This window comes from Cyanistes caeruleus, chromosome 26 (genome assembly GCF_971803275.1).
Source record: "Cyanistes caeruleus chromosome 26, bCyaCae1.hap1.1, whole genome shotgun sequence".
In the NCBI taxonomy this organism is placed as follows: Eukaryota; Metazoa; Chordata; class Aves; order Passeriformes; family Paridae; genus Cyanistes; species Cyanistes caeruleus.
Genome location: NC_141726.1, coordinates 3,206,599 through 3,230,308, shown reverse-complemented (window position 1 = coordinate 3,230,308; position 23,710 = coordinate 3,206,599). Strand labels below are relative to the sequence as shown.

The window sequence follows — 23,710 nt, the reverse complement described above, 5'->3', positions numbered from 1 at the left end:
AAGCCAGGACAGAGGAAAATGGAAATTCCAAGATGGAAAGCATAGATAGGATCTGTGAATGCAGCCAAGCCAGGCACTTCAGTTTAAATTTAAGCATAGACAAGCTGGAAGCTTCACCCCACCACACTAACCTGAACTTTCATCTCCTTCCAGTAGGCCACAGAGAGCTTGGAGACCAGTCTGGCCGTCCCAGAGGCTGAAACCTGTGCCCAGTCTGCACCCCAGGGGTTCCTGTCTGCAGAGGTTGGCAGTGGTGACACTGCAGTCCCACCTATGTCCCGAAGCTGGAGCCTGTCTTTGGCAGCTCCCAGCCCTGTCCCAATGTGCAGCAGCCTGTGGGGAATGGTGTCCCCACATCCTGGCCCAGAGGAGCCAGCAGCATCCCCAGTGAGCCCCTGGGGCTCCATAGGGGCTTGCTGGCTGTCCAGGCAGAATCTTTGTTTTCATCCCTCAATCAAACACTCATGGACAGGCCGTGTGTGCAGAGCTTGGATTATTATTGTCTTGAAGGAATAAAATGCAGCATTGGAGCTTTTGGGATTCAAACCAATGCTTCCAGGCCTCCAGATATATTCCAGTGCTGATGCTGGAAACAGGGACGGCATTCCCTCCAGCGAGACAGCCACTACATCACACGGGACCTGCACGAGGAAATAATGATGTATGGCTGGCCTTGGGACACTCTTTGCAGCTTCATTGGCCTCCCTGGCAGAAGAATAACCGAGAGTTTATTGCCTCTCTTCCAGTGATCTTTACTCCCAGCAGTTTTCTCAGGAAGGCCTGGATCCTCATACCTCATCTGAAGAGCCATGGACTGCTGGTGGGCCACGGAGTTGGTTCCTGGGCACTGAGGTGCTGGTTCCTGGGATGGGGCTCTGCTCTCACAGGGGAAATCCTGCCTCACCTCTGTCCAAAGCAGAGCATGATGTCTGGGGCTCCTTTTCCCCTCCTCCTGCAGGTGCAGTGAGCTCCTGGAGCAGCACCAGCACCCTCAGCCTCAGCACCCAAGCATCCCAAATGGACAACATCCATGTGCTCGCTCCTTCACACCACATCCCCTTCCCCAGCACCAAAACACCCGGTGCACCTGTGTCTCCATGCTGCACCTGGGCAAAGCCCCTGCAAGGGGTCCAAGAGGCCACTTCTGACTTAAATCCCATCTGCCTGGGCAGGAAAAAGGGAAAAAGAGCCCCTTCATGCCAAAAGTTGGTGATTCCCAGCTCCGGGTGCTGTTTACAGAGGGCAAAGGTGAGGTTGTGGCAGGTGATTTTTCCCCCTTTCCCTGGCCCTCCTGCAAACAGCCCGATTGCTATGATTCCTCTGTCATTAAAATGTAAATGAAAACAGACACAAAAACAATCTGAATTTCCAGCTGAGTTGCTCTTGCTTAATATTCTACCCCGAAGGGGGATGTGCGGAAGCAACAACATTTCAAAGGGAATCATTAAAGAAGGGAGGCTCAAACTGCGTTTCCATCAGATACCACGGCAGAGCCCAGCACTCGGAGTCCCACCCATCCCAATGCCCCTGGAAAGGATGAGCAGGAAACTGGTCCTGGAAAATGAACCATCAGAGCCAGGGTGAGGAGGATGCTCACACTGAGTGGGGCTGTGCTGGTCATGTCCCAGTGTGGTCCAGTTTTGGCTGGGGATGGGCAGTGCTGCTCCAGGTTCGTGTTTCCGGCTGCAGTGATCAGGCTGGGATGATGCCCAGATTTTAATGCATTCCAAGGTTTTAGAAATACCCTGAAAGGGCATCAGGGCTTGCAATGTGTCCTGACACATAAGCAGTGCAAGGTGAGGGGAAGATCCTGGTATTCCAAATCCTGCCTCCTTCCTTGTCCACCCTGAGCTCTTGGTGCTCATGCTGCTCTGCTCTGTTTCAAGCATGAGGTGAACGTATTTCTTCTGTATTTATTCTGTCAGTGTGAGGCAGTTAAAATGAAATATGAAACTTCAGGGAGTGAGAATAGCCTGAAAAATCCTGTGAATGGTGCTTCTGTCCCAGTGGATGCTGCTGGAACAGGAGGGATGCACCAAGGCTCAGGGCCACACATGAAATCCCAGGATCTGCCTCCAACCCTCCTTTTCCCACTGGTCAGTGCCACTTACCCAGGGCTGCAGGAAATGGAGCCTGGATGGACAAAGAAGATCTCTCTGTGGAGAGACTGGAGCAGCAGGACAGAGCCCCCCTGCTGCCCACTACGTCTCCTGGACCTGTCAAGCAGTGGCAGGTGCTCCCAACATGATGGCACATATGGATCCTATAAGGGCTGAGCTCATCTCTCTGGGCAGCCTCACTCCTCCAGCCTGGGAAGGATGTGAGGTGGGACATGGGGTGCCCAGGGGGGTGGGACCCCTCACCACAGTGGGTGCTGCCTGGATGTGACGTTTGGGCTGAGGGGAGCAGCTGTGGCTGTGCTCATCTTCCCAGCTGAGAGCAAGGAGAGCCCTTTTCCCACTGCAAACCGAACATGTGGGATCTGGAAGTCTTTGAGACACAATAAACAAGGGATCCTGGGATGCTTTAAGTGTGTCCCGGTCTGGATCTCTGGATAATGGCCTGAGATTATTAATTTTCTTTTGTACTTTCATTGCATCAGTTACCACATCATTCAATTTTATTTTTCAGTACTTTTTTTAATTCCACAAAATACTGGAAAGGGTTAGAATGGATTCCAATTTCAAGGTAAAATATTTCCCTCCAAAGCTTCATAAATACTTGATTTTGGTTTAAAGCCATTGTTTTATCTTTCAAAGCAAGACGTTTGCCAGACCTTGCTTTGTGCAGTAAAACCGACCCAGCGTCACAGGGATTTGATATAATAGTAATAATAAACTTTCAGAGGAGGCCTTAAAACCAGAGGGGCTGTGGGTCAGGCACAGGAATTCAGGCTCAGATGCCATGGGGTCCATATAGATCCCCCCAGCGTGGCTCCAGGTCTCTGCTGGGACCAATGGCTGGATCCAGATCCTGCTGGTGGCATTCCCACTGACCTGGGGGTGTTTGGGGCTGGAGCATCTGCCCTGAGAGCCAAGTTAATCCCTCTGTGAGGTGAGAACTGAGCCCTTTTATCGAGGTTTGTCAATCCCTGAGAATGGGGAAATCCCTAGCGAGGAGTCCTGGGTCAGACCCCTGTCCCAGCCCCGTGCTGGAGGCTGCCTGTGACCCCCATCCCACCTGAGCTGCACCCAGAGGGAGCTGAGGATGCAGGGTCAGAGTCTCCTGCCCCCCACACCCCCCCCAGGCTGGCCTGGGCTCAACCCTGCAGCGTTTTGTGTCTTTATTGGTTTTCCCCCACAATTGGTGGGGTTTTTAATTACTTCCCAAATCTCATTTGGGGCACGGGAGGTGGGGGTGGAAAAGCTCTGTCTGAAGCTGATTTTGCAAATCAGTTCTGGCCATCTCCAGCCAGGTCCTGGGGCAGGAGCATCGGGCTCCCAATAACCAGGGAGGAAGCCTCTTGTTGCCAGAGCAGATCCACCTCTTTGATGTGTTCCCACAGTTATTCTTTCATTTCTTGAGCAAATAATCTGGATTTTCACAATATTTACCTTGGAAATAATTATTTGTGTAAAGCATTTGACCAAGATAAACAGAGAATCTCTCAGTCTCACTGCGGGGCTGGGAGGGCTTGTGCTCTCCCAAACCTGCTGGAGCATGGGCTCCATGGAAAGTGGATGAGGTGAGAAACGGGCTCAGAGAGGAGCACTCCACATCCTATGGAACCCCGAGTGCTTGGACAAACCTCCCGGCAGCCCTGGCTGCATGGCACGGATGAAGATGGAAAAACGTGTCCACTCTGCCCTTCACGCCTTGCTGTGTCTGTACATGGATATCTGAATTGCATCCCTGGACTCCCACAGACGCGGAGGCTGGAAAGGAGAAGCAGGAAGGGGTGAGGGGAAAGGTGAGGGAGGGTTCAAAGGGCTGCTACAGCCTCGCTTTTTCATCTCTAGTTAATCTCTGTGAAGCCTGAGGCAAAGTCACCTTTGGGTCAACACTCAGGTGTTGTTATCTGCCACCTCCATCGCCCAGAGCTGCCCCCCATGAGCAGGGCTGTGGGGCTGGGTGCCAGGAATCCTGGAATCTGGTCCCCCGGGTTCCAGCCACGTTCTCCTGGGGCAGAGCTAAATCCCGCACTCAGCTGCACCCCAGAGCCGGCTCCCTGCTGCCCCATGGGAGAGAGGGGAGCAACACACAGTGCTTTAAAAACCTTTAAAAATTGAGCCTGGATGAATGGCCAACGCTGGCACAGCATGCCAGCATGCCCAGGGATGCAGGGATGGGAGGAAGGTACCAAGACCTCGGCCTGCCATTCATCCTCAGTCCCACCTGTGCACGCCCGGGAAGAGAAAGAAAGGAAAAAATCCAGCAGAGGCTCAGCTCCTTCAGTTCCAAGGCTTTTATTAAGGTGTGCAACATACCCACAATCATGGGTCTGGGATACAACAGAGGCAGCAGGTGCTGAACACGAATGAGCAGATGGGAGGTGAGGGCAGCGTGAGCCTTGCGGGAAGCTGCCAGAATCCCCCAGCAATGGCAAAGGTTGCTTTGAGCTGAGTGCACCCTTTGCCACCAAATTGTCCTTTTTGGAAGAGGATTTTTGTGGATCTCCTCACTTCACCCACTGGCAGCAGCCCCAGGAGGAGGAGAGCCCAGTTGTGTCCCATGTGGGGCAGGAGGAGGCTGGTGCTGCCCCTGGACCTTGAGTCACTGGTGGACTTGGCCATAGTTGTTTATCCACAGTCCAGGAGCATCTGGTGGGTGCCAGGATCTGACCAGGCTGCCCAATTCTGCTGTTTGCTGGGGTCCTGGTGAAGTGGCTCCGATGGCAGGAGGCAGTTTGGCTGGGAGCAGCACAGCAGCTCTGGAATCTCTCATCACCCTCCTTTGCAGATGAGAAATGGAATCAGTGCCCAGCTTTACTTGGCAGCTGGGGCAGGACAGACAGTGCAGACCCCTCTGTCTGAACCCTCATTGCCCACTGCTGCTCTTCCACATCAGCACTTGAATGGAGTATGTGTCCTATGGATATACAGCAAAGCACAGCAAACAAACACAGCAGCTCCTTTTCCATCTCTAGTTAAGACAATTGTTCTTTGGGTTCTGTGTACAGCAAAATGCAGATCCAAAAAAAACATTCTTTTTTCTCTCAAATGATAAATTAATATAAACACCAACACCACAAGTTCATGAGCAGCTTTAGGATCATGCACTGAGTGAGAGTATTGCCCACAGCAGACAGATGTGCACACATACATAGACCTAAATTAACTTTTCTCTAATACTGACACTAAAAACATAAATTGGTGTTGGATCATTTGACTTAAACTTACTTTTCAGCATTCTGAGGTCACTTTTCAGAACTATTTTTTCTCTCTCACAGCCCAGGGCACCTCACTCTCACCAAGTGACATTTGCCAGGAGCTGGGCTGTGGCTGCGGGTGGGATGTGGGGATGAAGCACATGCTGGAAGTGCTCTGCCCAGGGAGGTTTAGAAGCTTCACTGCCCTGGGACCCTCACTGCCCTGCAGCTCCAGCACAGCCATCCCAGCACTGGTGTAGCTCAGCCAGGCTCAACAATGGACTAGATTAGGTTTAAAGATGAGCCTGGTCACCTTGGGCTCAGCAAACCCCAGGGTCCTGAGGTCGACACAGCTCAGTGCCACCCCGGACCTGGGTGCGGGACAAAACAAATTCCAGTGCAGAGGGATAATGGAGATGAACACTTCAGGGACTCTTGGCTGTGTTGGAGAGAGATGGGAAGGGAAGGGTGGGCACCCAGGGGCCCGGTGAGCGCTTGGCACAGGATGGAGATGCCACCAGCCAAGGCCACAGCGTCCGGAGGGTGGGGGCTGGGCTGGGCTGTGCTGGTGGCACCTCAGGGGCTAGGGGCAGCTGCAGCAGCAAGGCAGGCTGGGCCCTGCTGCATGTAGCGGATGAGCTCCTTGCGATTATCCAGGATGGTGTCAAAACTCTCCTGCAACCGGTTCTGCTGGTCCACAACTTTCTGCTGCAGGCCGTGGATCCAGCGCAGCAAGGCCAGACGCCGGTACATCACCAGCTGGATGTGGTGCTTCTCCTTCTCCTGCTCCTTGAAGCGCTCCTTGTCCTGGAGGTGCTGCACAGCCTCTGCCAGCACCGGGAAGAGGGTCCCCAGCTCAGGCTCAGCCAGCCCTGCCTCAGGGAGACTCCTGGCTTGAGGGGCAGAGGCGAGAGGGTTCCAGTTGGTGCTGCAGGTGCTCTCGGGGCTGTCAATGCTGAGGGAGCTGCTGGCGTAGCCGTTGTCCTCTGCAGGGGAGCTCAGGGGCTTGACACATCCCCTGGCCACCTCTTTGGCAGTGTTTTGTCCCCCTGCCCTGCTGACCTCTGCTCCCTCAGGGGAGCTGCGCACCCCCTGCTCAGGGTGCGTGTCGCACAGGCCTGGGGCAGTGTCCCTAAGCTGGCCCTGGACCATCTGTCTCTGCATTAATAACAGCAGATTATCAGACGGATTTGTGGTGTTTTCGCTCCGGCTGGAGCCCTCCTCTGGCAGGGACCCCGGCGCTGGCTGGCTCCAGTTCTCGTTGCTGTCACACACCTCTCCCACGAAGTTGGAGTTGGAGTCTTGTCCATGTCCTGCCCCTGGGATGGCTGTGCCCAGCGCTGGGCCCCCCTGGCCCTGCTGGAATGGAGCATTTGCTGGGCAGACAGCAAACATTTTTCCGGTGTCCCTCCTGCAAGAGAGACATGGAGCTGTGACACTCCCATGGGCACCTGGGCTGGCACAACCAGAGCAGCTACAGTGGGGAAAAACATGCTCATAACTTTATTTACCTCTTTAAAGTTACTGGACCTATCATGAGGTCAGTGCTCCTGGCTGTTTGACTGCTGCTCTCAGCATGTTCCCATGCATCATCATGGACTCATAGAATGGACTGGGTCGGAAAAGACCTTAAAGCTCAATTAGTTCCCACCCTTTGCCATAGGCAGGGATGCTACCCATCCAAGGGCATTTTCCCACCTGATGCAGAAACTCAAGGAGCCACCTCCCATCCCATTTGCCTTCCCTGAGAGCTCCAGTCCAAGCCTATGTTCCTGCAGCATCCCTTGGGTTATGCCAAAGGGCATCATGGGGTGCAGGCATGCAGCTCCAAGTGCTGCTGGCAGCATCTGGGCTGTGGCTGATGCAATGAATTCCATGCTGGTAAAGGTGTGCTTGGAAGGAGATGCCTTCCCAATAGCAATAAATGTCTTTCAGCAGCTGAGACTGCCTGGGCTCCTCTAAACAACCTCTGCATCAGGATGGGGGGCTGGCCTCCACCTGCGCCCAAACTGGCGACCCCACTGGCCTTCCTTCTCTGCAGGACCGGGAACAGACTGGCCCAGAAAAGGAAAGGTTACCCAGCCCTCCTTGCCGGGTCACTGGCAGCGAGAGGCGCTCTCCAACCCCTCTCCTACAAGGACGCGCTCACAGGAATCGCAGGAGGGAACCCATCAGGTGCTCCGGTCTGACCCCGGCCAGCAGAGGGGCAGCAAGACGGGTGCAGGAGCCCCTGCCCAGTCCAGGCTGCTGCCAGGAGACCCCGGGACCCCCGCCCCGCAGCTGCCCGCACTGACATCTGGGCTGGGTGACACCGCCATAAAGCCGCTGCACCCCTCGAAAGAGCTGCGCCCCATAGGAGCGCTTCCCCCGCAGGCGTGTGGCCGGGCCGCTCTGCCGGGGGGATGCGCAGGCGGGGGGGACCGAGCCGGGGAGCAACCCTGCCCCGCAGAGCCCCTGCAGAGCTCCCGCAGAGCCCCCCTGAACCCGCAGCCCGGCCAGGGGCGGTCTGCGACCCCCGGGAGCCGCCACTCCGCTCCCACCGCCCGGCCGGCCCCGAGCACTCACCGCCCCCGGTCCAGCCCTGCTCCAGCCCCGGCCCCGGCCCTGGCCCCGGCCCCGGCCCGGGCTCCGACTGCCGCTGCCGCGGGTGGGAGCGGGAGCGGAAGCGGCACCGCGTGGGGAGGTGTCACGGGCGCACTTCCGACGGCGCCGGCGGGACTGCTGGGGCGGAACAGGGATGCTGGGGGGGGACAGAGATACTGTGGGGGGACATGGATACTGGGGAGGACAGAGATGCTGGGGGGAACAGGGATGCTGCTGGGGGGGCACAGGGATGCTGGGGGGGAACAGGGATGCTGGGCGGTACAGGGATGCTGGGGGGGCACAGTGATGCTGGGGGGGATACAGGGATGCTGGGCGGTACAGGGATGCTGGGGGGGCACAGTGATGCTGGGGGGACACAGTGATGCTGGGGGGATACAGGGATGCTGCTGGGGGGGCACAGTGATGCTGGGGGGGATACAGGGATGCTGGGGGGGGGAACAGGGATGTTGGGGGGGATACAGGGATGCTGCTGGGGGAGCACAGGGATGCTGGGGGGGAACAGGGATGCTGGGGGGGGAACAGGGATGTTGGGGGGGATACAGGGATGCTGCTGGGGGAGCACAGGGATGCTGGGGGGGAACAGGGATGCTGGGGGGGGAACAGGGATGTTGGGGGGGATACAGGGATGCTGCTGGGGGACAAGGATGCTGGAAGGGAGTAGGGATACTTGGGAAGAACGAGGATGCTCGGGGGGGTGATGAGGCTCTCAGGGCCGCCCAGTTCTGCCCCCAGCTGCTGTGTCTGTGTGTATCCCTATAGGTCTGTGTTCACCCACAGCCTCCCCCGAGAAACTCACACCTTGTCCTCCAGGGGAAAGGGGAAAACTCCCACCCATGTCAGGGTGGCTGAATTGGGACACTCTGGCTCCTTCCCACCGGCCCATGGGTCCCGTGAGCCTCAGCAGGTCCCCATGGGGATGAGGATGGAGCTGAGTGCTTAGTGGGTTCTTTATTCCACTCACCCGGAGCCGGGGCGTCCGCACTGGGAAAGAAAAAGGCTCGGGAACATCAAACGGTTCCCACGAGCCTCTGCCTGGCTCTGGGGTCACATGAAGCACTGGGAACCTCTCGGAGGATAAAGAGGCTTTGTGGGGCTGGGAGCCACAATGGGGGCAGCCACATACTCCCCAGTCACTCACAGAGCTGCCCCGGGCGGGGACAGTCCCATCTCCTGCCAGATCACCCGATGTGGCCTTCCCTGTCATCCTACGTGAGCTCTGGGATAGACATGGCAGGAGCAGAGCACTGGCATCCCAAGCATCTCCAAGCCCAGGCTGGGCTTGGCTCCTCTCACCTACCCTGAGGGAGAGGAAGAAGGGATGGAGATGCTTTCAGGGTGGACAAAGATCCTTCTGAAAGCTCTGGATTTTGGAGGTGGGATGTAGGGGAAAAACACAGTGAGCAGACATTCCCCCATGACATTGTGAGAGTTCAGAGCAGTGGAATATGTGAGCAATAAATAAGTTGTTTTAATTTCTCATCTGTCTGACAGGCCCCTTGATCCAAAGGCTTCAACAACTCCATGGAGGAGAAGTCAGAGGGGCAGAACCAAGAGCTGTAACTGGGACACTTGGGCTGCAGCTCCAGGGGAAGCCTGAGATTAAAGAAACAAACCCTGTCGCACAGGAAAGGCAGGAGCTGACTCGGGCATCTGGGAACAGGCAGGAGAGAAACAGGAGTTTGGGCACACAGTGGACTTAGTTCAGCCTTTGCCATCAGCCGAACCTTTGCTTTGTGCTACTCTGGGCTTCACTCCCATTGTGGCCTGAATTCAAACTGAATGAAATTTTCATCACTGAGAGCACAGAGGGAATTTTGATCAATTCAGGGACCTTCTCCTCTGGTTTACCGAGAGGCGTATCCCAAACAGGCCTTTTCCACCTCTGGTTTAGATTTCAACAGTGCAGGAAACCATGAGAGCCACTGGAATTTGGTTACAGGGCAGAACAGGGTTTGCTCCTCTCTCAGCTTTGCTTGTCCCCACCCCGGCAATCCCTGCAGGCCATGGGGGGCTGGAGCCTGCTGCAAACCTGCTGCTCTGGCTCCTCTGGTTTGAGGGGTTTGGGGTTGCTCCCCCAAGCGCCAACCATGGTGGGAGCCAGGGAAGGTCTGCGTTCACAGAGGGATCCAGAAGCAGTGTTTTTACGGGTCTGTCTCACTGGGATTTTGCACTGCTGCAGCTCAGGTTCGGCCCAGCCCCTGGGATTGTCTGCACCTGATGGAGACCAGCAGGATTTGCTGCTTCCTGTGAAAGCAGTTCCATTCCTCTGCAAGCCACTGTTCCCTCAGGCAGAGTTGTCCCTCGCTGCAAGGACCTGCCTATGGGAACACTATGGGGAACCCCAGAGCAGGGAACCCCAGCTTGGGCGCAGGGTAGAGGGGACATGGGGACTCCAGGAGGGCTGGTCTGGTCCTTTTGGGGACAGTTGGAAAGGGGTTTAGAAGTGGAAGTGGCTTAGCAATGGACTTTAGAGTCATCTTCCCCTCCCCTTCCCCCACTTTGTTGAAATAAATTAAAAGATCTCCGTCCAGGAAATTAAAAATGATTTAAGAAGGCTGAGCACAGGACTTGATGTGCTGGGGTTTTGGGGCAGGGAAGGGAGAAGGGTGCTGGGGTGACCCACTGGAGCTTCTCCAGGAGGTAGTGGCACCTGAGTATTCCACCAGAGTACTCCACCTGGCACCCAGATGTTGTGCCCTTCCCTGGCCTCAGGGCCTGTCCTAGCTGGGGTAGCCTCTGTGACCTTGCACCAGCAGAGTCCTGATGCTGTCACAGGGACGTGCCAGAGATAGGAGCATGGCATGGGCCATGTTGGAAATCATCCTTCAGTCCCAGGACCCAGCTCCCCATTCCCTGTGCTCATCCTGCTCGGGGAAGCCGCTGTCTGCTTCTCATCTGCCATGTGTCCCACTAGCCACTGCAATGTGCCACAGGCTTCAAACCAAATTGGTCCCAGAAGGAGCCCTGGCACTTGGCCCCGTGCCAGCATGACATCAGCTCTGTGTCATGGCCACCCTGACCCCTCTGCCGGGAAGGAGTTCAAAGCTGCTCAGTGCAAGATGGGCTGGGGATGTACGGCCTTGCTGGGAGCCGGGGCTGCAGGGGCAGGCAAGTGCTGGTACTGTTGCTCCTCAGGTTCTGCCTGCAAACCACCAACTCTCTGCACAGAACCACCCTGAGCATCCCACCATGTCCCTGAGAGCATTTTCCAAACACATCTGGAGCTCTGACAGCCTTGGGGCTGTGACCATTCCCTGGAAAGCCTGTTCAGTGCTCCACCACTTTCTGGGGATAGAACTCTTTCCTGATAGCCAACCTAAACCTCCTAGTGATGCTTGAATGGGCTCATGCTGGCATCTTCAAGCCTTGGGCACTCCAGCACCAGTCCAGGTCACAGCTCATCCAGGAGCCACCATCCCACTCGTGGGCTCATCTTGGTGTCCCAGTGCTGAGATGGGCAGCTTGTCCTGAAAGAGTTAAGGGTGAAACATTGCAAATACAGAAAAAAAAAAAAAAAAATACAAATAAAAAAGTGCCCTGAACCACATGCGACCTAACCTCCCCAGCGGCTCGTCTGAGTTTAATAATGGAGGAGGGAAATCTCCCAAAAAGCTCTCAGAGAAATTAAAGTAAACAGTGTGCTGACCTCCAGCCCGCACTGCCCTGACGCTGACTCGCTGGCCACAGCACTCTGCGTGCCCTGGCATTCCCTGTAATTGTAAACACATTTGGGTAAATACAAGGGGAAGGGAGCGAGGGGGTCCTGGGGAAGCAGCTCTCCCCACAGCCAGCTGAAATTGGGGCTGAGCATTGGGTCAAAGCCACGGGTGACACCTCTGAGTAATGTGGGCATGGATGTCCCTGGCTGTGAGTGGCTTCACAGGGACTGAGGGCTGTGAGGATTGAGGTCCAATGTTGCCAGCAAGAACAGGAGCACTGGGACCACCACGCTGCCCTGTGACTGCAGAGTTGGGGCTGGATAACCTCGTGTTGGGAGCAGTGGCAGGTCCTGCAGATGGAGAGAGGAAGAGGAGGAGGATGCTATTAACAGGTTTGTCTTCTTGGCCTCACAAAATTTAAAAACAACACTCTTATTTTCATAGATCCTGGTCATTTTTTTAGGCTGAGGAAAAGAAAAGCAACCCCAGGCTGTACAAGTGCTGGCATTCCTCTCTGGAGAAGGGCCGTAAAAGCTGCTGGTCTGGAGGGAGGAAGCATCACTGCCAGCCCAGCCCCATCCCTGGCCTTGCTCCATCTTCATCCCCAGCCACAGCCCTCTCACATGCAGCATCCCACGGACTCCATTTTTCATAGGATTTTCTGGGGAAAACACCACTTGAAGGCTGGGGAAGGGGCAGAGGGGGCTGGATCGAGGTGACCCCCTCCCCTTATCTGCAGCCCCAGCCCCAGTCCTGCTGCCTGATGTCTACCTGTAACCCGAATTCCTTTTCAATCAGAATTAAAAGCAGTGGCAGATGTACTGCATTTGGTGAAAAATGCCAGGAATCTGCAGCCAGATTTGATTTCAGAGGAGCTGTGAATCCCACGGAGGCCAGACGGTTTGCAGCAGCCTGGAGGTCAGGCTGCAACAGCTCCCAGCCCCGAGAAGGGCTGAGGGGAGGCCGGGGGAGGTGCGACCCTCCCGCCGCAGGGCTGAGCCCCGGTGATGGGGACTTTGGGACACGCAGCTCTGTCACTCAGCGCGGGCACAGACCCCCTTGCCAAAGTACCCATTCTGAGGAGGAAGACTCCTTACTCTTTGCTTTCCTAAAACCCCTCCAAAAATGGATTTCTCTTGGCCAAGTGTCCCGGTTTAGGGCAAATCAGGAAGGAAAACTCCAAATGGGGATCTCTACAGGGAAATGCCCCTCTCCACCAACGGGTCTGGGAAAAGGAAAAAAAAAAAATTCCGTGGAGAGAAGTAGAAAAAGCTGTTTATTTAACAGAAATTGAGTAATATTAAATAATAAAACCTCTTGCTGTTCGATGGGATGGTAAGTCTAGGAAGAAAAGTCTTTTTTTCATGTGGTGCGGCTCAGCTCGCTCAGGTTCTTATCAGTCCCTCCAGCGCTGGAAAAGTGCCGAGGCCTAGGCCCGGTTGGGCCACAGGCCTGAGCTCCCGGGGTTTGGCTGGGTGTTCAGTCCAGAGCAGGCTTGCACAGATCCAAGAAAATTGAAAAAACCAAAGGTCCAGGGAACTCCTCTGCCTCAGCTAGCTAAAACTAACTAAAAGTCAGAGAGAAGCTCTGTCCCGCTGTCTGTCCTTGCTGCAGACAACACAGTCCAGGAGCGGGGTGTGTGGGAGTGATGTTTTCCTTAACACACTGCGCGCTTCTTCTTCCCCCTCTCTTGCTTTCAAAGACAGTCTTAAAGGTGCAGAACTTAATATATAACATAAACCGGACGATTGGGGATACCAGTATCTTAAAGTCATCCCAGGACACCAAGGGAGCAGGGCTCTGCCAGGGCTGGCCCCCGCTGACGTTACCCCTGCGGTTTATCCGCTGCTGAGCCACAAAAGGGGAATATTGCTGCCGACTCCACCCCTTCCATCGGACCAGGACCCAAAAACCACCATTTCCTCTTGGCCTGTGAATCACTAATAAACTCCAGACAGAAAGGTCTGATTAGGAAATGGTTTGGGAAATGGCAAGGATGGGGGAGGGACGGGCGCTCGCCACAGCCGGTGCTTGTGGCTTGTGCCCCTCACCTCCCAGAGCTGCGGGCAAGTCCCTGCCTTGGGCTCCTCAAATCTGCTCCAGCCACGGCCCCAACCCCGTCTGGCTGCAGGCAGAGCTCTCCAGTGCATGAATCTATTTCTCGGCAAGGATTCGGGGATGAAAAATCTCAGTATAGATTGAAGTATACATTTTGTATTTGATCAGTGTCCTTTGGATGTTCCGAGCCCAGCACGCAGGGAAACATTCCCGCAGGATCCTCACTAGAGTGTCCCTGGAAGGGCTGGTGCCATTAATTGGGATGGGGATGTGTGACATGTGCTGCAGCCCCCACGGGTCCGTGATGGCCAGGCAGCTCTCAGCACCCCCCAAGTGCTGCACACTTGCTCTGACACAGAAAGGCTCCGCATTTGGACCTCATAACACAGGAAAAAACATCAGGATTTTGAAACTTCAGCCTTGGACCCAAATCTGATGCATTCCAGAAATGCTTTAATTTATCCCTTTGTCACAACATTCAATAAAAGATTTCATTTCAGCTGCACTGCTTTGATTAATAACTGTAACAGATTCTAACCTGAAGGAATCCTCTGATATTGTGTCCATGGAAATTAAATGTTTGATTGCACATAGTCAGGATTTTCTGATGTGGAAACAGCTCCACTAGAGAACTTTGAACAAGCTCTAATCAAGAAACACTTTGAGTGTTTCCTTTACCTATAACAAGTCAAAACATCTGTTAAAAATTCAATCAATCAGAGCACAACTGTCTAAAAAAATTTAAAATTTTGCGGTGTAAAATGAAATGACTGTCCAGGTTGAACCCATGTGGGATGGCTGGATGTGGACTCAGCACTGGTGCCCACCTGGCCAGCACAGGCTGAGGAGCAGGATCCCCATGGCAGGGGTCCCACAGCCCATCCCCTCCTGCCCTGGCATCATCCAGCTGGCACTGTGCTTGTCCCTGTGAGCTCCACATCACCAGCACCTGCCACAGCATCCTGGGGATGGTGGTGATGGTCACTGAGGCAGGAGGAGCAGCTTGGCATCCCCACAACACTAAAATTGAGCAAAAGGTGCTTTTTGAGCTGACAAGGATGTTTTCCATATGCTTGAAATCCTCTGTGCTTTAGTAAAAATGGAAATACTGGGATTTCCAATGTCTGAGTACATTTTCCTTTCTCTTTCTTCCACTTCCATGGCATGGCAAGGGGTTAATATATCCTTAAGTCATGTGGATGGGAAGGAAGAGGGAAAATCAAAATCCCACAAGAATTTGGGAACAGGAGCACCTTTCCACAGGGATCACGGCTAGCAACCACTGCTATCAGCGTTGATCCCAGCCACGCTGTGCCACAGGTGCCCCTGTGCCAGCTGGGGAGTGGTGGCACATTTTTGAGGTCAGAAAGCAGAGTTTTCAGCAATTAGAGTGGCATGCCAAGTTAAACCCTTGCTTCCTGGTGGGTCCATTCCCAGCAGCCATCGTCCCAGCGAGACAGACCCTGGCAAGGGGCTCTGCTGGTGGGAACAGCCCGGCAAATTCTCTCTGCATGGGTGAAATTCCCTCCGCTACCGAGGTTATTATCTCCCAACAGGAACCAACAATATCCTTTCATTTAGGTACTAATTCAAACAATGTGCGCCAGCCGGGGGAGGAAGGGTGCTCACTGCACCGGAGCCTTTGAAAAATCCAGGCAAGAGCGTAACCAGAGGGAAAACAAAACTCTGGGACGATGTGAATGGCTCAGCAAGGCAGGGCCGGGACCAGAGCTGGTGCTGGCTCCAGCCATGGTGCTGGAAATACAGTGCTGCCAGTGCAGGGCATGGCACAGGGGCATGCAGGGCACCAGGCACCTTTCTCCCAGCTCCTATCCAGGGAATGTCATATTTCAGGCTGTGCTGGAGCCAGGAACCCCATCCATGGGGATTCTGCCCACTGGCAAAGTCACTTTTTTCTCTTAATCAGTGTGTTCAGCCTCGCAATTCCAATTCCCATTGGGCAGGAGGGTGAAAGAATTAGAAAGAATTCTAAACTTTTTGTATCACAAAGCTGCACTCGAGGTACCAGGAAAAGCTGAGTTGTGTTAACTGAGAACTGTGAAAACATCCTAATTTCTTTCTCAGGAGCAAACAAGACAAACACAGCAGGGGAAGGGAGCCCCACCAACTGGAGCTGTTCCACCACCACTCCAGCATCCAGGGGCTGGTGGCCATATCCCATGGGCTGTGCTCACCTTACTCCCTGTGGTATGTGATGGGACCAGTGTGGTTTGGAATTGCTCCTCAACAGGGATCTCTGCTGGCATGTGTCTGGCAGAAGCATCCCCATCCTCATTCTCATCCTGATCCCCACTCCCATCCTATTCCATCCCATTCTTATCTCTATCTCCAACCTCATTCCTGATCTCACCCCCACCTCCATCCCAATCTGAGTGCCTGCTGAGATGCAGCCTCCCATTCCCACTGACTGTCCCAGTGTTAATCCCTCCTGGGCACACCTCACAGGGGTTTCCAGGGGAATATAGGGGGATTCTCCCATATTTACACTTCGAGTGCTGTTGTTATGAATATTTGCTCCCATGTGGGGAGAGCGGGCACATTCCTTGACAGGGATATCAGTTGGAGCATGATCTAATTGATTACATGGAACTTGCTGTTGGTAGAAAGGGAAGCCTTTGCCTTGCTCTCAGTGAATTAATTTTGCTTTTGCCATTCTTGGCTGTGCTCAATTAATCTTGTTAAAGTGATAGCATTTTAGCTCACACTTCTCTTACAGGGTACGAGGGAGGCTTCTGGAGCCAGGAGGTTGGTTAATCACAGAATAGAATTGTGGAATATCCTGAGTTGGAAAAGATCCATAAGGATCGTTGAGTCCAACCTCTGGTCCTGCACAGGACACCCCAACAATCCCACCCTGTGCCTGAGAGTGTTGTCCATATGCTCCTGGAGCTCTGGCAGCCCTGGAGCTCTGACCATTCCCTGGGGAGCCTGGGCAGTGCCCAAACACCCTCTATGGGAAGAACCTTCTCCTGATATCCAACCTAACTCTTCCGGTGATGATGGGATGAGCTCAACATGGTGCTTTCGTGGCCACAAGTACTGTGCCACCAGCCCACCCAGGACACAGGTCACACAGGAGCCACCATCCCACCAGAACAGGAGGTTCATCCCAGGCCTCCAGCCGGGACTGCGGGGTGCTGTACCGGCCGGAGGGACCGAGGCCACCGGGATGCAGGATGCTGCTTCGGGAGCCTGGGCTGTCCCCGGCTCCTCGCCGAGACAAAGAGCGGCGGCTCCCGCGGCCCCCGGCAGCTGGCGAGGGGGGACATAATCCCACCAAAGTCCTGCTCCGGGGGGCTCAGCGGGAGGGGTGAGGGACACGCCGCCGAGCCCCTGCCGCCGCTGCCCCACTACTGACTGCCTAAACAGTTCTTTGGTGATTACAATGTAAATATAGCTTTTCATGGAGTAAAGGCCTTTTATGGGATCCACACACACTTAACCACTTAACCCCGGTGACAAAAAGAGCAGTGAATGAACTGTTTAGAGGCTGCTCGTGCAGAAAAGCGGGGCCTGAATAGGATTTGGGGATCTCTGTGTATCAATTGCTATGCTCTGGGGGCCCTCAATGGGGCTTCAGCGTTAGAGCATGTGCCAAAGGGCTCCGTGGGTACGGATGAGGTGTCAGAAAAAAAAATAAAAGGAGAAGAAAAAAAGCAGCTGCTTCTCTTTAATAAAACAATGATTTATTCATAGCAACTTGGGCAGGGGGACACGAGGACGTGCCAGATTGATGCTCATCCTGCTCCACACTCCGTAGAGGCTGAGGGGATGAGCCTGCATGGGGAGCAGGAGGCATGGAAAGTCCCGGAGCAATCCCTAGGGACACCCAGAACAGCCCACAGGGACCCCAGAGCAGCCCAGGTGGCAGAACCAGGTCCTGCTGCAGCCCCAGTCAGGTGATAAAGGTGTCCCTGTGGCTCCACTTCTTCACCCCAGGCACTTTTGGGAAGTATATGAGCTGGGGGCTTGGGAGCACCTCTCTGCTTTTCCTCTGCCACAAGGGCACCTTTGCAGTTGGTGTCATCGCCACCCCAGGTGCAGCAGCGGGGCCACGCAGGGGCTGCCGTGAGGCTCAGCCTGAGATTCCCCACGCCAAGGATTGAGCATTTTGGGCTGGGAGCAGGGAACTGTGCCCAGGGCGAAAGTTAGGGGTGTAGGCACCCCTGAACAGCCACTTGGCATCTGTGGCAGGGAAGTGGCATCTCAGAGACACTGGTAGGTCCTCTTAAAAATGAGATTCACTTAATAAATTATAAAAATAATTTAATATAAACAAAAGACAATTAGGAGACAAAAGAAATAAAGCAAAGGGTTAAAACGGCCGGGTGCCCTGGCGCCTTGCCAGGAACACACCTGGTATCTCAGGAATACCCTTTTTATCCCATCCTTGCTGTGAGAGGTTAATGCATATTCAAGCATGTCCCCTCCCTGGTTCCACCTTCTTGGATCATGTTATTTTCTGCTGGTCAGCATAATTTTTGCTGGTCATCATTATTCTAGCTGGTCAGCATTATTTTGGAGTTTTGGTTTCCTTTTTGCTGCAGATGGTCACTTGTTGATAAGAGTCCGGGGGGCAGCTCATCCTTCCCCTGAGGGCAGCTGGTCTTCATATCTTCTGCTGATAACAGTTTGGGTTCTATTGTTCTCCTGATAACAGCTTGGGCCCCAGTGTCCTTGCCCTCTGGGGTTTTCTTGCCTTGTACCTAGGAAATTCTTTTAAACTTAAGACTTGTTAGCATAGCTAAAAAGTATTTAATATATAATATTCATCTGCGAAAGCCAATATCACAATACAAATTTATAACAGTCCTGTCCCCATCTTGTCAGGCCACAAATGGAATCATACCAAAATCCTGACAGGCTGATGAGGCACAGACCAAGTCTGGCCATGGCCCTATTTTTAGGCCTGTGCAGACGGAGGGATGAAAGTGGAGGGGGAGGCAGGGCAGGAATGGGAATGAAAGACAAACAAACACCAAGCAGATGTTGGGAGCAGGGTTCTTCCCCTTGCAGGATGTGTGTATGGCTCCCAGCAACACTGGCTCAGCCAGTGCCGACCCCAGAGCTGGGGGACCATGGGGGACCAGGGCAGAGCAGAGAGCAATGTCCCCTCCTGGATGTCCCCCATCGCTGGGGATCAAGCTAGCCCCCCAGGGCAGTGGGACACCATCAGCCCCATGCCCTCAATAGTGGCCCTGGCAAAATTTGCGTGAGGATTTTGCTGTAAGGTGCTGCACTTCGAATTAAAAACACCCCATGGCCACTGTGGCACAGCACTTGGGACGGAGATGTGGCTTTAGGGAGTGGATCCAATGCCTGGCTCACCTGCTAGCCCACCAGCTCCAGCCTCACCAGACAGGGGTCATCACCAGCACCACAATGGGATTCGGTTTGGCATCTCCAGTTTCCATTCAAGCTGGAGACTCCAGCAATGTCACTCACAGCCTTTTACCAGGAGCCATGAACAAGGCCCAGCCACTGGGATAAATCCCAACCCTAAAGACTTGAGTGGTACCAAATCCAGCTTCTCCAGCCCTGTCTTTGCCCCTGCAGATGTTCAGGGGCCTTTGCCAACTACACTGATGCCATCTAATCTCTTCCTTTTCTTTTCCCTTTGCAGCGCAGGGGATGGAATGGAGTGACCGCTGTGGGTCGGGCTGGGGGCTGGCTGCAGTTACACCTTGGGAGATGTTATCACACTTTAGGGCTCATGTCATCCCAGCTCCAAAGATTACACACCCTCAGCAAATCTGGAGGTGGAGCAAAGGACACCAAAACCAGCCCAGTGCTGCCTGTGAGCTCATCCCGGATACCTCATTTGGAGTTTTGCACCACGAGCATCACCCTCACATCATGCAAAATGGGGATCACATGGAGGGTTTAATTGCCTGTTGATTTAATTATCTTCTTACAGCAGTGGCTGGATGGCTTGGTGCTGCTTTTTGTTGGAGGGTATGTGCTGGCACTGGCAGAGCTGGGATATGTATCTGCATCCTACCACAACATCCTGCAGGGAATGCTGGCTGTGCTCAGCACAGCTCTGCCACAAAGCTCAGATGGGATGGGATGAAGGTATCTTGGGTGGCAAAAAACTCTCTGTGGGTCCTTGACTGGGAGGTTGCTGAGAGGCTCATTGAGGCACCTTGAGGCACCCCAACACTTCCAGCTAGGGGGCTCAGGGTGTCTCAGTGAACCACAGCAATGTCCCTTTCCAACACAGTGCCAGCCTGGAGCTGGGACTGGGAAAAAGCCAGCCCAAGTGGCAGCTCCTGAGTTTCACATTCCCAGGCACAATTAGGCACCTCTGTCCCATCCACACTCACTAAGGAGCAGGAGGAAGGAAGGAGAAGCTGTTCTTTCTCTAACCTGGTGGTTATTTGGGAAAGGTTGAGGGTTTCCTTCAGGCTTCATGTAAAGTAGGAATGTGGAAATGCCACCTCCGGATCCTGAGCCACCAGAAAGGTGGCATGAGAGCCAGGGTGGTTAATTATTCTTCCTGCACAGAAACGAGTGTCTGTGAAGTGGCAGCTAGAAACTGAGCAGTGCAGGAAGATGCTTCAGGGCTGGCCTGTGTCTGCCTGCAGCTGGGACCTCAGGCACAGCAGTCACAGCCAGCCATGCCAGGATGGAGTGGGACCTCTGGGCTCTGCAGCATCCCCATGGCAAAGGTGAGGGCTGGATACCACAGGTGGTTTTTAGGGCGTAAGGGCACACGTGACCGTGCCCCTGGGATGCTGATCCTCCGTGGCCATGGGCATAAACACCATCAAATATTGAAAATCAACGGGCCACTGCGAGGGAAGCAGCACAGAGTGTGTTGCATGAAAGCAGCCCTGAGGAGCAGAGAAGAAAATTAGCTAAAAATATAATTAATCTCTTGCAAAGCTGTAAGATTTTCTGATCCCCCTCCCCCCACCCACCCTGAAATCTTTTATGTCGTTTTCTTTAATTACAGCTGGTTTAGATCTCTGCTGCCTGGAGAAGCAGAGCTGGAATCAGCCCTAAATTTGGCTTCTGGATGATACAAGAGAAAATAACAACCCCCAAGGACTGAACATCTGTCTGCATGGAGCATGCGCAGCACTGGAATTAATATTAATGACTAATACATAATACAGAGTGAAACTTCTGCTTCACAGGTCACTCACTAAACCCTGCAGGTCTCACAGAGCTGTTTTCTGTGCCACAAGATTGTCTGGACTCTGCACAGTCAGGAGCCACAGGCCCTGGCTGCCAGGGTCCTGCCCTGGGGCACAGGAGGGAAGGTCAGTGATAAGGGGCTGCTACGGGCTCAGCTCTTGGGAATACAGCAGCAATCAGGGTGTCCAGCCCATTAGTAACAGAGGGCTCTTGCTTTTATTATATTTCTTTTTTATTTTGTATTTCTTGCATTATCTATTCCCTTTCAGCCATCCTTGCTGCTCTCCAACTCCTGTTTTTCCTTTTCCAACAAGAAAACCCAAAGGACAAAAAAAAACAGGCACCAAAAAACTGTCACCTGCTCTGCTCCTAAACCCAACGAAAACATTTCTTTAGGCCCAAACCCCACCCCCATCCATCCCTGGGGAAGGGATGCACCAGTCAATGACTGGAGTGAAAGCCAGGGAGGGTAAATAATTGTGACATGGCTGCTCTGGAAGACACCCCCGTGAATGCCTGGGGGTCTTTTTGTCCTTTAACCCTGATAATGGATCTGGGACAACTGATTAGAGGCCCGGGACAGATGAGGTGTAGAACTCACATAGTGAGTGCTTACCAAACCTGCTCCATGGTGCCTTTCATGTGTCCACTCCAACATAATTTTTCACACGTTAGAAATACAGATGATTTTAGCCTGGGTCCATCTGGTTTCCCAAATAACCTGTCTATTTGATAAATAACATAAATTAAATTAGACAAGACAAACAAATAGGTTTTTTTTCTTTCCCCTTTTCAGTCTCTTGGCAAAAAAGGGAAAGAAAACATAATTCAGTGAGCGCCTTGAGCCCTGAGGAGCTGTGCGGCGGCAGGAGCTGGGATTATAAACGTGTCTGCAATGTCAACTTTTACCACGCACCTAGGGCTGCTCCTCCCTCTGCTTTTAAGTCCTTTTTAAAAAATTCTCCATTATCATTTGGGTTCCCAAAAGCTGATTTTCTCTGCAAACTCAGCAGATAATGTTGTGTATTAACAGCACTGCTCTTATCAAGGCTCCCATGGTGCAGTCAAGGATCAGGAACTCAAGGCCCATAGGTTTTTTATTCCTGCTTTTTATTCCTTTTTTTTCTGTGTTTGGGAAAGGGAAACTGAGGCACAGACAGGTGGTATTATTAGAGCAACCCAACTCAGATGAAAATCTCAGGCTGCATACTCCACTTCTCTCACCAAAGTCAAACCCAAACATCACTGATTAGAACTCTCAGCTGTAGCTCCCTGGAGTTATCCCAGGGCAGCTAAGGGAGAAAAAAGGGATAGAAGTGGAAGAAATGGAATCAGCTCTTCCTTCAGCCCAGAACAGCCCTGCAGACTCCATTTCACAGAATCACTGAGGTTGGAAAAGATCTCCAGGATCACCAAGTCCAACCTTTAAGCCACTTCTGCTCAGGCTGAGCTGCAGCAGTGACTGGATGCAGCACCCTCATCCCTACCCCTCACCACCCTGAGCCTGTCCCTCATTCCCAGCCCATTCTTGGCAATTCCAGCAGCAACAGGGAGGATTTTTCTCCCCGTTAGCACAGCAGCCTCATGTCTGTGCCAGGAGGAGGGAGCTGAATCAATACCTGAAAATGAGAAGGCAACACTGAGTTGATGTGCCAGACAGGAGCGGGGGGCAGCCCTGGAAAAGCTGGAGCCAGGAGATGGATGGGAACAGGGCAGGGCAAGGGTGGGAGCACAGGTGAGGGTCAGGCCCAAGACCCCAGCTCTGGGGATGGTCTGGCACAATGAGAGCAGCAGCATCTCAGCACATGGCTCAACTCTCCCATTGATATTCCAGCTCCCACAGAACCTGTCCCTGGCCTCTTCCCACTGCTTCCACTCCCTGGTATGGAATATGCTCCCAGGCAAGAATTTTTAGGGTGCAATGCAGAGCTTCCAGCAGCAACTCACAAACCCTGAACTACTATCAAGTTGTTGTGGGGTAAATGCAGCCAGAAACCTTCCCCTTCCATGTATTCCAATTTATAAGCTTTTCAGGCTCAGCGGTATTTTTCTACCCTTGGCTCTGGAACAAGGAAAATGTATTTTAAAGGGAAAATTCTACAGGGAAAGCAAAATAAAAGCCGTAATTATGGCTAGTAGCATGTGCTGAGGAGAAGCCAGGAAACCACCAGGATTCGGCCAACCATCTAAAGGTGCTCTTCAAGCTACCACTTTCTAATGCAAAAATATAGCAATTATAGGTCTCTATAAATTTAATCCCTTGCACAGCCTGAGCATGGAAAACCGCAAGAATTTCCCCTGGAATCAAGACAGTTTAAGCTTTCATGATTTTGCCTTGCCCCAGTGCCAAAGCAAGCACATTCTCTTGCTACCCTCTAGTGGCAGAGTGGGAGCAAATTTCAGGGAAAATGCCCAGGTTTGGAGCTTGAATGTTTAACCCAACAAACCTGTGCTGAGTTAGCAGAACTTTCATATCAGTGAAACACTAATAATGAATGAAGTGGGTTTTCAGAAATCTTTAAGTTACATGGTCTTTCAAGAAAAGTCTGATCATGAAGGAAGAAGGTCATGCCTTTTCCCTAAACCTCCCATCCCAAATCCAGGTACACTAATCATTAGAATTGCTGCAGTGAACTGAAATAGACACTTCTTAAGACAAGGATAAAGGAAGTCTTGTATAGGAACTAAAAAATCCAAAACTATTGAAGCAAGAAAAAAACATATTCTTCAGGCCAAGAATTTTATGCAAACCCAAGTGGAAGACTTGAGGAGTTGAAAATCCACACTCCAATAAACACAAAGGGTTGTTTTTGTTGTATTCCAATATTATTGCAGCTGTTCCTAGTGAAGGGGTGAGTTGTGGAAAAAAAAAAAAAAAAAAAGGCAGCAATTAAAAAGACATAAACAAAAAACACTG

The 23,710-nt window shown here is 53.0% G+C and overlaps 1 protein-coding gene and 1 long non-coding RNA gene across 5 annotated transcripts; one reads left to right on the top strand and one right to left on the bottom strand.

Annotated features, from left to right (window-relative positions):
* Positions 1-4,390: 4,390 nt before the first annotated feature.
* On the bottom strand, positions 4,391-12,536 carry C26H1orf216 (chromosome 26 C1orf216 homolog). Of its 4 annotated transcripts, XM_086863457.1 has the most exons (5): positions 12,343-12,536; positions 11,747-11,921; positions 11,559-11,622; positions 11,229-11,379; positions 4,391-6,719 (listed from the first exon to the last, which is right to left on the bottom strand). In XM_086863457.1, exon 5 carries the CDS (start codon positions 6,701-6,703, stop codon positions 5,885-5,887), a length of 819 nt encoding a protein of 272 aa, XP_086719583.1. In that variant the 5' UTR covers positions 6,704-6,719; positions 11,229-11,379; positions 11,559-11,622; positions 11,747-11,921; positions 12,343-12,536; the 3' UTR covers positions 4,391-5,884. The 4 variants fall into 4 exon arrangements, with proteins under 4 accessions (XP_086719583.1, XP_086719584.1, XP_086719582.1 ...); XM_086863458.1 differs by lacking the exons at positions 11,559-11,622; positions 11,747-11,921 and having other exon boundaries at positions 12,343-12,525; XM_086863456.1 differs by lacking the exons at positions 11,229-11,379; positions 11,559-11,622; positions 11,747-11,921; positions 12,343-12,536 and adding an exon at positions 7,874-7,956.
* A 7,039-nt stretch (positions 12,537-19,575) lies between these two features.
* LOC147649267 (uncharacterized) lies at positions 19,576-23,632 on the top strand. Its single transcript, XR_015279360.1, has 3 exons — positions 19,576-19,725; positions 20,158-20,321; positions 20,609-23,632. It is a non-coding gene; the product is annotated as an uncharacterized LOC147649267 (long non-coding RNA).
* Positions 23,633-23,710: the final 78 nt, after the last annotated feature.

Bases quoted from the DNA above. Each gene is read 5' to 3' on its own strand.
- C26H1orf216 (XM_023940985.2), bottom strand. From the start codon at position 6,845: ATGATAGGTCCAGTAACTTTAAAGAG. The intron at 6,720-6,819 runs GTAAATAAAGTT...TCTCTCTTGCAG, and splicing joins GGTCCAGTAACTTTAAAGAG to GAGGGACACCGGAAAAATGT.